The sequence below is a fragment of the Crinia signifera genome, chromosome 2, assembly GCF_055691185.1.
Source record: "Crinia signifera chromosome 2, ASM5569118v1, whole genome shotgun sequence".
In the NCBI taxonomy this organism is placed as follows: Eukaryota; Metazoa; Chordata; class Amphibia; order Anura; family Myobatrachidae; genus Crinia; species Crinia signifera.
Window position 1 is genome coordinate 129,262,226 of NC_139218.1, and position 15,522 is coordinate 129,277,747.

The 15,522-nt window shown below is 43.8% G+C and overlaps 1 protein-coding gene across 1 annotated transcript in view; it reads right to left on the bottom strand.

The window, feature by feature from the left end:
* Positions 1 to 7,904: 7,904 nt before the first annotated feature.
* Positions 7,905 to 15,522, bottom strand: part of GUCA1B (guanylate cyclase activator 1B) — a 40,346-nt gene continuing 32,728 nt past the window's right edge. Inside the window, exons 3-4 of the mRNA XM_083171063.1 lie at positions 11,378 to 11,492; positions 7,905 to 10,206 (exon numbers count right to left, since the gene is read on the bottom strand). Of these exons, the coding sequence (XP_083027189.1) occupies positions 10,079 to 10,206; positions 11,378 to 11,492 (243 nt within the window). The 3' untranslated portion in view covers positions 7,905 to 10,078. The remainder of the gene's footprint in view (positions 10,207 to 11,377; positions 11,493 to 15,522) is intronic.

Genomic DNA, 15,522 nt, shown 5'->3' on the forward strand with positions numbered 1-15,522 from the left:
ATTATCAAGTCAACAGCAATTTAGTGGTAACAATCTTAGCTCCCATCCACAGTATCCAGATTCATGGGAAAATTTAATAGGATGAGAGAATCAAAAAGTGAGACATTTGGTAAGAAATCTCCAGTTTTTTAAAGTATCAATCATTTACACTGCTGCAACATCAGTTGGATTATGTGGTGTAAATGATTAAAAAACTGGAGATTTATTGCCAAATCTCTCACTTTCTGATTCTGGATGTATCTGCACATAAGTGGCTTGCTATGCTATCCTAACACTATACCCCAAATCATGCTTTAACAATTTCACAGGTTTATAATAATGTTTCTATACACAAGGGTGCCACCAGTTTTTCTGGGCCCCAAATAAAAACAGGTGGGACCAGCGAAAGGGCATGGCCATCAGGAGGGTGTGGCCATGAACTGTAAAATAAAACCTTAACAGGTAGTGCGGGTGGCTGGCCGGGTGGGTGGGACACCCGCTCAGGGAGACAGAGAGGACAGGCTGTCACTGCCTATCTCCCCCGATGAGCTCACAGGCTACTGACACTGATCGGCTAGTTGCAGCAGGGGAGGGGACAGCAGGATCGAGGCTCCTGCATCAAACCCAGGCCCGGGGAAAAAGTACCCAAATAGTTCTCATTTTTTTAAGTGACTACTATTATCATTAATATTATACAGATGCATAAGGGTCCTCCTCTTGTAGCAGAACTTATAATATATTTTATATCATGCTTTTTAAGAGCCTGAACATTTCACAGTAGTTTTTCCTACACTTTGGGGGCAGAATTTATCAAAGAAAAAATGTGAAAGAGGTAATCATTTACACTGAAACAACAGATTGATTTTGCCATGTAATTGATTGCCGCTTTAAAAAAATGGGAAAACTCTCCCAAAACCTCTAACTTTCTGATCTCACACCCTATTACATTTGGCCCCTTGTTTACTTCAACTACCTATAGCAGACTCCCTATATTTAAGGATGCTGCTGTGCTTTGTTATTGATGGTGCCCTTTCTTAACCCGCCCCCCCCCCCCCCCCCCCGCCTTCTTCTTTGAGATTCTAAATTGGGCCAGTTAAGTTATCCGATCAAGAGAAATCCATCGGCATTGGATTACCACTCCTCTAGAGGTGAAGTCAAGATTGGAAGATGTACAAAGTGGATTAACTCCTTATGGAAATGGTCAAAACCATGTGCACTGCAGGGGGGGGGGGCAGATGTAACTTGTGCAGGGAGAGTTAGATTTGGGTGAGTTATTTTGTTTCTGTGCAGGGAAAATAATGGCTTTTTTATTTTTACAATGCAATATAGATCTCACTTTGAAGAAAAACCCCACCCAAATCTAATTCTCTCTGCACAAATTACATCTGCCCCCCCTGCAGTGCACAATTGAGACGGCATTTGCCTTTGCGAGTGAACCAGAATAAGGGCCTAAATGTGTTTTGCAAACACACAGCAAAATGAACACATTTATCACAATCAAGTGGAAAGAAAATAAAGATTCTTCAATATTAAAATGTAGTCATCCAAGAAGAATGCAAATGGAGTATTCACTCTTTGATATTACTTAATTGTATTCCTAATATTGTTAAGACAGAACTAGAAGCACATTTAAGTAATTATACATTAGGCAGCACATACAACCTAAATGCAGTAATAATTTAACAGCCATGGGGCTAAATATAATAAACAGCAGGAGTTAAAAATGGCAATTATATGAAAACAGAAAAACCTCCTAGCTATTTAAGTTTTATATTTTTATTGATATTTTAATACAAACAGACTTGACAAGTAGCAATTTTTAAAGGCCACCACTTAGCAAATATACCACTTTCTGTTGTTATGACCAAACATAAATTATTATTATTATTAAAAATATTACAAAGTATGGATAGTAAATACAATAACAATTTTACATTATGATTGCAGAAAAGCAAGTATTTTTAGGCAGATCTATTTATTTTAATCTTTTGCACTGTTAACATTACATTTCTTTAATAATACATTATAACTATATGACGAGAAACTGTATTGCAGTGGGAAGTGCGAAATGTCCCCAACCAGTATCCAGTAGGTACAAAAATAAACCTCAATGACTCGTCTGATTAATCTGAAGTATTGTGCACATCAATTTGCAACCATCCATCTATATTTATTGAACTGTATCCATAAAATCAAGCAGAGGCGGATTTACCGCAACGCAACTTACAGCAGGCGCCTGTCTAGGGCCCAGCAAGTCCAAAGCTGCTCCATAAAGATATACCGGCTATCCTCAACATTCCCAGAGGAGCATTGTGTGACTGCCATGTGATGCTATGACATCACATGGACCTGCCCACACTACCAAAGTCCCTTTGGTGTTCTTTGATAGGTTAAAAAAATATTTGGAGACACAAAATGGTTTCATCCATTGTATGTGAGCAGTCAGCTTACTGTGAATGTGACGCCGGCAGTAAGCCTACTCCCAAAAGACCCGATTCAGATCAGTTCACGCAGCTGAGCATCTATTGGTAAACGTGTTCACCAAGGTACTCTATCGCTGCTGCCTGCAATCAGTAGCAAAAAATGTAGCACTATGGATTGTGTGAGGATTGCCTCAAACAGGTATCTTGCCTAGCCCACCAGGCTGCATTAACATTTATTCGCCTCCATGACCCCTTCCGCCACCTTTGTGGATATCCGTGTTACCAGACCCCTCTGGATCTTTTCTATACACATAAATACATGTAAATATCTACCTAAGCATACTTACATAATGCGTAGACATTAACCCTGGAGAAGTCACACGCAGTTCCCCCTTGAGCTGCTCGGGAGCTTTCTGGGCAGCAGGATTGCATGTGATACATTGTATGAAGTCTTTTTGCATAAGATATGCCACATGCGATCCCAGGTAAGCCTGCTCAGCTCGGATGCGATCCAACAGATTGTTTCTGCAGCTGGCACGACTCCCAGGCCCTGGTGTGATGATCGGGCTGCTGTCAATCACATGCGATTTGGATGCTTTTCATGCGATTGGTAGCTGCAATTGCATGAAATGAGCCCAAATTGCATGAATCACCTAGTGTATGGCCAGCTCAAGATCTCATCTGATGTGACTCTTCCACAAATCACTGTTGTTCATTAATACTATAATCTTTTCACAAACATCTATTTTGAAAGCCTTAGGGTCCCACATAGGGAATTATTTTGGTTGCTTCGCTCCCTCGCATGTTCGCATGATGCATACGATGGGTGCGAGCGACACAGCGATGGTAGTTCACCGTCCCGTTCGCACCTACCAGTGTGGGTGGGAGGCGTGGGGCGGTGGCAATGGGCAGCGCCCATGGGAACGCCCAGCATTTCATGGGTGTCTCCATGAAAGCACTGGGCGTTCCCAGGGAAATTAGGCAGTGACGCGGCTGCTGGGGCGGGCAGCTGGAGTCACTGGATGTCAACTGCCCGTCCACTTCCTGTACAGGGAACACGCAAAGCTAAGACACCAGAAAGTGTCTTAGTTTTGTATGTACCTTCCAAGGTACCTTCCATATCCTGTAATGCTCTTCTCAGTGCCTGAAGTGTAAAATGGCCTCCTCCACAGTACACTGACAATGTGTTTATCATCTGCTCCCCAAATATTGTTATATTACCCAAACATGTATGGTATACGGTCACTAGCTCGACAGTCAAAAGGTTGACATGCATTAGGTTGACAGGCCTTAGGTCGACACATGATAAAGGTCGACGTGGCTTTAGTTCGGCAGGGTCATTAGGTCGACACAAGCATTATTTAGACATTGGGAAGGTCAACAAAAGGTTGTTGTGGGTTTTAACGTTTTTTTTTTAACCGACATGTGCCGGCAGGTGGTGTTTTCTACCCTACCATCCACTAGAGCGTAGTGGGAGAATAAAATAGTGTGTCGAGCATAGCAAGGCACCATGCCTGAAGAACGGTGAGCGTAGTGAGCCATGCGAAGGGACGCATTGCCCTTTTCCGGTGTCCATGTCGACTGTGTCGACATTCGGGACAAAATAACTGAAAACCCCACGTCAACCTTTTGACATAATGCTTGTGTCAACCTAATGATCCTGTCAACCTAAAGCCTCGTCGACCTTTTCATGTGCCCACCTAAGACCTGTCGAACTTCAGTGGAAGACCTAATGCATGTCGACCTTAGGTTGGTCGACCTAATGATCCATACCCTCATGTATGATTAAAAGGGGGAAAATTTTGATTTTGTTTAATTTCATTTGCATTTGTATTTATATGTGATTTCTGTATTGCAATGTAATTACAGTACATATTATGTGTTCTATGCCTCTTTCACATGAATTAATAACTAGGCACTATTTGCTGTATATGGCACTTCATTATATTATTATATAGTTTACAAAAGTGTCAAACTCAGGTCGCACTATGATTAATCAAAAAGTATATATATATATATCTCCTATATATTTGGCTACATCTGTCACTCAAAGTGGGTGTCTGTGTCTATAACGCTCTGTTCCTGGACTTTCCTCTTAATGTGTGATTGCCTTCATCTGTGCTGAACACCTTTCTGAGAAATTAACCTGTTTAAAACAGGTGATGGCAATCATACATTAAGGGGAAGTCTAGAAACAGAGCATTGTGTCCCTCCTGGAGAGGGTCATGTTGGGAGGTATATGACAGAGAACCAGCCCAGTGAGCCCACAGACAGTGCCAGACACCCACTGCCTTCCCATGTTGCCCAGCACTGCTACTCCACAGCCACCAGGTGAGCGCCCCCCTCCCGCGATTTGCGGCAAAACCTCCCCTCCCGCGATTCACGTCAAAAACACCCGCTCCCCTGCGACCCCCCCTACCGCGATTCGCAGCAAAAACACCCCGCGACCCCCCCTCCCGCGATTCGCTGCAAAAAGAACCCCCCCACGACCCCTCCCGCAATTCGCGGCATAACCACCACCCCGCGACCCCCCCCCTCCCGCGAATCGAGGCAAACCCTCCCCCGTGACCCCCCCCCCCTGAATCGCGGAAAAAACACCCCCCCGCGACCTCCCTCCCGCGATTCGCGGCAAAAAGAACCCCCCCGCGACCCTCCCTTGCACGATTGGCGGCACCCCCCCTGCGACCCCCCTCCCGTGATTCGTGGCACCACCCCCCCCGCAATTCGCAGCCGCCCCAGGATTAAATGGCACATGCAAAACACTGACATGGCTATGGTCGACAATGAAAAAGGTTGACATGAGTTTTTGAAGATTTATTTTCAATTTTTTTAATTTTTTCATATTCATTGTCATGTGTCGACATGGACACCAATGAAGTGGCACACTTATGTCAACATTTACATGTGTTGACCTTTCTGTGTTGATTTTTTCTTGTGGCGATTCGCGTCACAACCCCCCGCAACCCCCCCTCCCGCGATTCGCGGCAACCCCCCACCGGAACCCCTGTGAACCCCGCCCTCCCGCGATTCGCGGCACCCACCCCCGCGACCCCCCCCCTCCCGCAATTCGCGGCACCCCCCCGTGATTCGCGGCAGCTCCAGAATTAAATTGCACATGGAAAACACTGACACGGCTATGGTCGACAATGAAAAAGGTTGACATGAGTTTTTGAAGGTTTTTTTTTCATTTTTTGAATGTTTTCATATTCATTCTCATGTGTCGACATGGACACCAATGAAGTGCCACACTTATGTCAACATTTACATGTGTTGACCTTTCTGTGTTGATTTTTTCTTGTGGCGATTCGCGTCACACCCCCCCACCCCCCCCGCAACCCCCACTCCCGCGATTCACGGCAAACACACACCCCCCGCGATTCTCGGCACCCCACCCCGTGACCCCCCCTCCCGTGATTCACGGCACACCCCCCGCGACCCCCCCTACCATGATTCGCCGCAACCCCCGCCCCCGTAACCCCCCTCCCGCGATTTGCGGCAACCCACCCCGCGACCCCCCTCCCGCGATTCTCTGCAATCCCTCCCCTCCCGCGATTCGCAACATCCACCCCCCCACAACCCCCCCTCCTGCAATTCGCGGCACCCCCCGCGACCCCCCCTCCTGCAATTCGCGGCACCCTCCGTGACCCCCCCTCCCGCGATTCGCGGACACCTAAGTTGCAATACAGGGCATCTTTCATACAATTCTAACCATATTTCTCATATACAAACGTTCACAAATTAAGGGGGCGCAGCCCCTTACGACGGTGTGAAGAGCGCCCGTAGGGCGCGATGAATCACCTAGTATATATATATATATATATATACACACACAGTATATATACAGTATATATATATATATATATATATATATGTTGTTGACTCTACTAATCTACACAGCTTGCATAACACCATTAAAATGGACTGATTTCTATATTATAAATACCTCATGTATATACCAAGACTTAATAGTAGTAATAATAGTTGTATTTATGTAGTGCTCTGTCTCCAATAAGCCTCAAAGTGACTTATTGTCAGCTACTTTAGCACTAAAACAGGAATGTTTTGACGTATGTGGACATTTCTTTATATACTGTATTCACTGCTAGTTTTATTACATAGTTTTATTACATTTAGAATGTTTACAAAGACATTATACTGCTCATGCTCAATAACAGTATTGTATCCATGAGCAAGTGAGTGAGTACAGTACATACACTGGAGCCAAGTTCAAAGCAAATTGAGAATAAATTGGTTAAAAAAGAAAAAGGTGCACAGAAAAATAGCATAGTTACAGTATAAACATATTCAGATGGGTATGTAGTCCCTGGGTCGACAATGTCTAGGTTGAGAGTGACTAGGTCGACCACTTATGGTCAACAGTGACTAGGTCGGCACCTAAGAATGCTTACATATCCTAGGTCGATACTGACATAAGTTCAACACAAGTTTAAGGTTGAAATGGACATGGTCAACATGAATAAAGTCAACAGGAGTTTTTCCTAAAAGTCATTTTTCATACTTTACAATCCAAGTCGAGCCATGCTAGGGGAAGCAGTACACTTGTACGGTGTCCATTTTGACATACTGTAGGTCGACATAGACAAAACTGCGAAAAACTCATTTCGACCTTATTCACGTCAACCATGTCCACGTTGACCTAAAGCTTGGGTTGACCTTATGGCAATGTTGACCTAGAGTATGTCTACCATTCTTAGGTGTCAACCTGGTCACTGTAGACCAGGCATGTCCAACGTTGGCCCTCCAGATGTTGTGAAACTACACATCCCAGCATGCTTTGCCACAGTGTTACTATTAGAGAATGCTAAAACTATTGCAAAGCATGCTGGGATGTGTAGTTTCAAAACATCTGGAGGGCCAACGTTGGACATGCCTGCTGTAGACCATCTATACCGTAACCATTCACCTGCATTGCCAGCATATGCAACTAGTTTCAAACAATTCATCGTGATTATCAGTGTGCACCTGGCTTGTGCAAAAATACACCTCCTTATATGCATCGGCTGAATTTATGTGAATGCATCCTCACTGTCTTCTTTCCCTGCTCCTTTGCTGTTCTTCCTCTTTGTTCATAAAGTTTTAAATGTACAAAATGTGTACAGATCTGCAGAGATAGGCTGGGTACATATTTGGTGGATGTGTTGGCCATCCGACCTATCCACTGACGAATCTAACAATATATCACCAAGTGTCTACCCAGCCTTACATGCATACATTGCAGACAGTGAAATCGCATAAGACACACTAGGCAAGTGGATATGCTACATATTTTGTATAAGTCGCTCTTTAGTAAAATCAGGATAAATATTACTGTATATATATATATATATATATATATATATATATATATATATATATATATATATATATATATATATATATATAGATCATTCCCTACCAAAGGGCTTACTTTGCTGAAAGGCTCTTTTGACAAGGAAATAGTTAAAATGTGTTTTATTATTTACAAGGTATCAAAGTGCAGTATACAAGTGCAGTTTTAACAAGTTTTAGTAAAGTTATAGAAAATATAAAGTGTACTTGTCATCTATATACAGTGGAGACCGATATTTTGCGGAATGATCTAATATTAATGAAAGTCAGTTTACTAATTTGATAAGAACCAATTATGTCACTGCAGTATTTATCAGCAGCCATTTTGCACTCTGAATTAAGAGCAGCTGGGTCAAATAGCAGGGGAGGTGTTGCATGTTGGCTTAATATGGGCGGTCTTGGTTATGGGTGTGTGGAGATGCGCTTGTGTCAATGTGACTCCACTCCCGATGTACAATGCAAATAACGACGGGATTGTAAAGTGGGGAGCGGGGCTACAATGATGGGATTTAATGTGAATTGCATCATCACCCTTAATGTGTAGAGTACATCCATGTACAAAGAGATAAAGCTGGGCACAACATTTAAAAAGCATCGCTGAGTCAATTTTAATACATATACACAAGTTTAAATAAAGCATAAAAATATATAAAAACAATTCAGCACATTGATACATGTAATAAAAGTAGTGGTGCCTAAAGGATAGACATGTTGTGTCAGCGACTTGTTCCTTGCTTGTATCAATGTGCTGAATTGTTTTTATATATATTTAGGCTTTATTAAAAATTGTGTATATATATTAAAACTGATTCATTGATGCTTTATATGCTTACATGAACCCTACATCTGCATAGTAAAATTTTGTTCTTGGTTTCTTGTGAAGATTGACTACCCCCACAATGAAAGCAGCAGCTATTGGGTGACTCCTCATATCAAGCGCTCAATTGTAACATTGGTTTATTTGCAACATTTAAAAAGTTTATTCAATCAACTGGCCATATATTATAAATCAGACATTGGATTCTGCTGCGCTGTTTTCATAGCATGAATAGTATAGAAAAAGTCAAAAACAGCCATCACTTATTACCAGCGCTCAATTGTAACATTGGTTTATTTGCAACATTTAAAAAGTTTATTCAATCAACTGGCCATATATTATAAATCAGACATTGGATTCTGCTGCGCTGTCAATACTCTTTTGGCCTTATTGATTGTTGGAAGCGAACTCAATTTTTTTAGCAGTAGAGCAATGATCTGCAGTCTGCACATGCATCAGAGACTGCGCATGTGCCAGTGGGCGTGTCAGTACAAATCCGGACACTAGCCACATTTGCATACATTTCTGAATCAGGCCCTTAAGTTTCGAGGTTGGAGTAATTAAACATGAGATGTTGCTTACAGCTAGATAAAGAGTGGGACATGTACAATACTGTAAACTGAATCATTTTTTTAGTGAACAAAATGGCTGCCCTTACTGTATACATAGGACAAGTACACTTTAAACAATCTTCTGGCTAAGTAGAATGCAATTGCATAGCTTACAATAGAGCACAATATTATATACATATTCTAACGACATATACTGCAGTGCTTACTGTACACTGTACCATGTCACCTTCATCCTTATCATTCCTTTCCAACCACCAATATATACGCCATGGGTCTTCAACCTGTGGCCCTCCAGATGTTGTGAAACTACATGTTCCAACATGCATTGCCACATTTTTTCCTATAAGAGCATGCCAAAACTGTCAGGGAATGCTGGGAAATGTAGTTCCACAACATCTGGAGGGCCACAGGTTGAAGACCTGTGATATACGCTATTCCTCCCACCCAGATACTGTACACACTACATAGTTTAATATATTTACCCATCAAACACTTTCCCATTCTAATAGTTTTCATGAACCATTAGGGAGTGAAAAGAATACATTTTAAAGGTAACCTCCACTTCTATCCCCACAATCACATAGACAATGATTAGTAAGACTGAGATGACAAAATAAGGATATCCAAGCACCTCACACATCATCCAGGTTTGGCCATATGCTGTACAAAGCTCAGGAATCACCTTATGTCTGCTCACATTGCATTAGACTGTGGGGAACATGTGAACCTCAGCAACGTGATAGCAGCAATTGTGATTCAGAAAAGTACGTCAACGTATAATCATTTCTGATCAGAAATACATTGTACAGGCATTATGTTCAGATCTTCATACTTAAGCCAAGTGAATGTCTGCTTTAATTCTCCACTGAGAAGTCCCATTTCCTAAGGAGCTCTTCAGGTCTTCAGAAAACAATGAAATGCAAATCAGCCAATCAGCATTAAAACAGAGCACTCTTCCTCCTCTGCTCAGTGATCCAGCTGCCCGGACTGACGTCCATCTGAAGCATCTTCATCACCCACTTGTCCTTGCGAGCACCATCTATAAACTCATCCAGGGAAAGCTGGCCTGAAGATAAAAGAAAAGGTCTTATTAGTGGAACTTCTGGATACAACACAATTTAGCAGTGGGTGCAAGCACAGTTGTCTATTAACTTCGGCAAAAATCATTTCACTTATGGTGGGGCAGATGTACTAAGCCATGGAGAATGATGAATTGGAGAGAGTTAAAGTAACAGCAGACCGGTTCCTAACTGTAATTTCTTCAAGCGCAGTCAGTAACATGGCAGTTAGGAGCTCAACTCTCCGCTTTATCTCTCTCCAGGGCTTAGTACATCTCCTCCTCAGTCAGTAAGCAGCACTGTCAATGTAAACATGGGGGGAGGGGTATTCAATGCCAACACGCTATTTCTGATAGGGGAAATAGCGGCGGTTGCCTATTCAATGCTGTCTTTCCCAACAGCACTGAAGAGGCATCTTGGCAAAACGAGCCCGACTTAAAAAGCAGTCAGGCTCATTTTGCCGAGAACGGCCGTGGATTGTCGAGCTCACATCGGATCTCGACGATCCAATCCAAGACCGGTTCTCAAGTCTTTATCTCCTGTTCATGTGCAACCTCATTCCAAAATAATACTCCCATGCCAATCCTGTACGGTTCCATATCCAAGGTACCGAATGACAGCATGGTGTATTGAACATTGGGATTTCATTAGAACTGTCTTTGTAATCTCATGCTGCTCCAAATGCAGCTCAAAGGCAGTCACTGGCGGTAGACATTCACAGTTGGTCCGAATATGTGCATTGAATGGATGATTTATTCAAAACCATCTAATGGTTTTAAATAAGATAGAAAATGGATATTCCTAAATTATGTAGTAATAATAATAATAATAATAATAATAATAATAATAATAATAATAGTGATAATATTTATAATAACTAAACTGCAACACATCACACCCACATCATACCCACAGTGCAGCCTGTTTAATGTCCCACTCATTATACTGTATATTTGGAAAGGTCAACTATGGATACAACTATATGCAGAAATCAGATGTATGTTATTTACAAGAAAAATAAATCTGTTTCATAATATCAAGATATTGCTAAAAGATACATATGTAGAGGGCATATTATACAATTAATTAAAGATTATCTAATAAAATGTATCTGGTACTAGTTATAATTCTGTATATATAGCCAAATAACGTATCTAATAAACAACAACCAAAGTTTACCATCTCCATTCTCATCCACTAGCTGGAATATTCTTTCCACCACTTCTTCTGGTGACAACAAGGGAATCCGATCATCTTGTCCCTGGCGGCACACTTTCTTCAAATTGTAAATAGACTGAAATGGAAATTAATATGTTTATTATGTGACCAAAAATCATATCAGGTAATTAATCCTATATCGTATAGTCTTTAATTGTATATTCACCTATGCGGCCATTTTTGCCACTATTGAAGGAATTTTTCGCTCATGCCTTTTCTCTTTTTTAAGGGTGTGAAAAGTGCCGGAAATTGGCCGGAATTCCAGAAATTGTCAAAAACACATGGATCAATGGCTAATTAGCCGATCTAAAGGTGCCCATACACTAGCAAAATTTATTTTCAGATCTGGCTGGTTGAAACAAAAACATGGTTATGGATGAGTGTTTGTCAGTTTTCCAGCATTTCCACACAAATGGTCAACTGTCATTTGCTCTCATTCATAACCATGGCCCTTATTCTGGTCGGTGCGGATATATTCGCGTGCGTTCGGCCCACAGATGTTTTGTGTCTGCGCATGTGCAGAGGCGTCTCTGCGCATGTGCGAGCGGGGCGTACGGCCAAATCCCGCATGATATGTGAACACTCTGAACAGGGGGTGGAGAGGGGCGTGAAGGGCTATTTGGGCTCATTACCATATGCATACGCCCCGCGTTTCATGGGCGTTCCCATGCAAACGCTGGGCGTACATATGGTAATGCGTCCGTGACGCACGTGTAGGGGGCGGACATATGACATCGCCGTATGTCAGTTGCCCGCCCAGATCCCTGCTTTTGCACGGAAAAATGTCCGTGTGGTCTGAGGTTGCAGGAGCTGGTGGACCACTCGGTCCTGCATTCGATGGTCTGCGACCATCGAATGATGGGGGAGGTTCCCTGAGATGGAGGAGGCGTATTCCGTGAAAAATACACGTGCGGTCCGTTCGGCCAGCTTCTTACCGCATACGGACGGAGTTGGCGATCCGTATGGAAGGCGGGGTTTCGCGCGCACGGTCCTGGCCGCATAATCGGATCCGGCCGCACCGATCAGAATAAGGGCCCATGTTTTTGTTCCAACTAGACAGATCTGCAGATAAATCTTACTAGTGTATGGCCACCTTTAGAGTTTTTACCACTGCTGAATTTTTTGCATAATGGAATAATTGGCCCTTTTTTTTGAATAGGGTGAATCCTATGTACATATCTATCGCTATTTTCTGCCCATACTCTGTTTACATCCATGATGAGAGTATTTATTTTCTATGCTTTGTACTGTGTGGGCATCTGCTTTATGCCCTGCAGAACTTAATCAATGGTCCCAATTTTTTTAAGCTGCATAGGGGCAGATGTATTAATACGGTCTTAATGTTTTTTTTTTTTTCAGTTTCCTGCTACTCCCGCATATCGTGGAGAAGCAAACACCATTTTCCCCCTACTAACCCCCCTCAGCCAAGAGAGCCGTTGGCCTCTTTGGCTCTCCTTATCAGATAGTAAAATGTAAAAAAGTTAGGGTAGTGGTTCAGGATGATGTAGATCGCGATCACTATCGCTCATTCTGTACACACAGAGCAATTTGCAGTCACTTGCCAAGCAATTTGACTAGATTTTGACTGCATAGCCTGACTTAACTAGCGCATACCTTGAGTTACCGCGAGAACATCATGGTTTTCGGGGATGTTCCCGCGCCCCTTCCACGGCTGGGAGTGTCCCACGGCATGGGGGAGGCAGTTGGGAATCCCCCCTGTAAGTTGCTGACCAGCTAGAGGGGCTGGGCATGGATAGAGGCTCGCAGAGCCTCTCTGCTATGCCCTAACAGCGGCTAAATGGGGGCGTGGCCTCGGGGGACATCGCAACGCCCCCTTTCACAGTAAGCCACTCCCCCTTATTGTCCCTCCTTACAAGACCTGAAAGTTGGGATGTATGCTAGCGGGCGGAAGCGATGTGTGGGACTGCACATCGCTCAGGGGCATACACATGGAGTGATTTGTGCTTACTAGTCAGATCGCATAGAAAAGAGCACAAAATCGCTCCGTGTGTATGCCCCTTTAACCGTTGAGTGGTGGGTTTTCCTGGGGCAGAACAAACCTACCAGGGCAGGATTGTCCTGCCTCAGGAAAACCCTGGACATAAGCAGCAGTCACTACCTTCTGCAAGTAGTGCTGCAGCCAGAAGCAGCAGCAGCCCTGAGTGGCCACCCGGGAAACTTCGGGAGCTAATGTGTTCAGGCGCCTGAACACAGGAAAGCCTGAGTGCTCCCGAGTGACCCTGAACTTCTGGGGAGTGCTCGGTGGCCGATGGAAGGTGGCGGAGGGGAGTACCTGGCAGCGGTGGCTGTGGGGAGTGCCCGGTAGCACCAGCAAATTCACAGCATACGGCGATGGTGACGGGAGATTACCTTGCTGCTAGTAGGTGGTGTGCCAGTGGTGCACCACTGGAGGCACCACTGGCTTGCACCTATATATAGTGGCATGGCAGGAAATTTTCCGGGACAGCCCTTGGCGGCAGCGCAGCTGAGCCTGGAAAATTTCTGCCCATGTTACATTTGCCCTAACTGTAGTGCACATGGTTTCGTCCATTTGCTAACTAAATGTGCCCTGTGATAAAGTCTGATTAGGCCCTTTGTCTGACCCAGAATCCACCTACCCGTGTGTCCTGCTGTAGGGTGTTAGCAGACCAATGCTTAGGTCGCTATGACAAACACAAAAATACTCAAACATCATTAGCATTTGTAATAATGGGTGCAATATGTAGACACTGCACTCATGTTTTGCTACTTACCTTTCCGGACTCTCACGACATAGATGCAGCTGCGGTAAATAGTCGCTTGTAAAATGGCCACCGCACTTGTGCAGCAAGGATTTTTGGAACAGCAACCCTGAGGATGTGGTCCTCGACCAGATGTCAAGACCCAAGTCCTGGCAAGCAAGTAAAGGTGATATCCTTTTCTTTTGTATGTATTGCATGCCCTCTGCGTGATGCAAATTACGGGTGTGGTTTGGTGAGGATGGCATATACTGTGAGGCCATGCTCCTTTTCTAGAAGCCTTCAGTGCGGACAAATATATACTGTAGCTGATACCTGGTACCACTAATCTCTCCCCTTCCCCATTCATGGTGCCCCCATTTTCTTCTGGATAAACCCCTGGCCCCAAGAATAGCAACCAGAACCATGCTGTGCTGATTGCAGCATCCCCTGCAGCCTTAGGAACTGCCCTGAACATATTTAGAATGTTCCAGGCAGTGTTCTACTTCGCCAGTGCAAGTGAGTTCATCCCGCAGGTGTGACATAATGAAGTCATATAACTGACTCTGAACATATTACTTGCAGTGACAGATTGTACATATGGACTGCAGCCTGCTCCCCAGTATAATCTGCCTCTTCAGTGAGTCAGGAGCAGTCCGTGACTGCACTGGGTACACTATGGCTGCACTGACTTCATATTACAAGTCTTATTTGCCAGTCACCCATGGGACTGACAGTCCCAGAGGGGGTGTTTCCTCCCTCTGGTACTGCCATACTGGGCTGTGATAAGCAGAGTGCTGGCTTCCTGTAGAATGCCACTCCCGCTTGATCGTCAGCCCCAGCCAGGGAATTAAGAGCTGCAGCAGATGCAGTCCATTAAAGTAGGGGTGTGCACCAGGCATTTTTCCTGTTTTGTGTTTTGGGTCTATATCTCTGGCCGTGTTTTGGGTCTGGATCCTTTCCAAAACACCACCCTTCTGTGTTTTGTGTGTTGTATCTCATAAGACCGCTACAATCTCAGAATTTGTTTTGTGTTCTTTTTTTTTTTTTTGCTCCTATGCTATTATTTTACCTCAATAACATTAATTTCCTATTATTTCTACTCTATCCTCAACACCTCACACCTCACAATGTTGTTTTTAGGACAAAATGTTGCGCCAAAGTAGCTGGATGACTATGCTAAGCGACACAAGTGGGTAGCACAAACACGTGGCCCATCTAGGAGTGGCACTGCAGTGGCAGACAGGATGGCAGTTTTAAAAGTTTTAAAAACTAGGCCCCAAAGAGCACATAATGTCAAAAACAAGAGGTGCAAGATGGCATTGTCCTTGGGCCCGCCCACCCACCCTTAAGGTGCCCACACACTAGAAAGATCTGCGATCGTAAGAT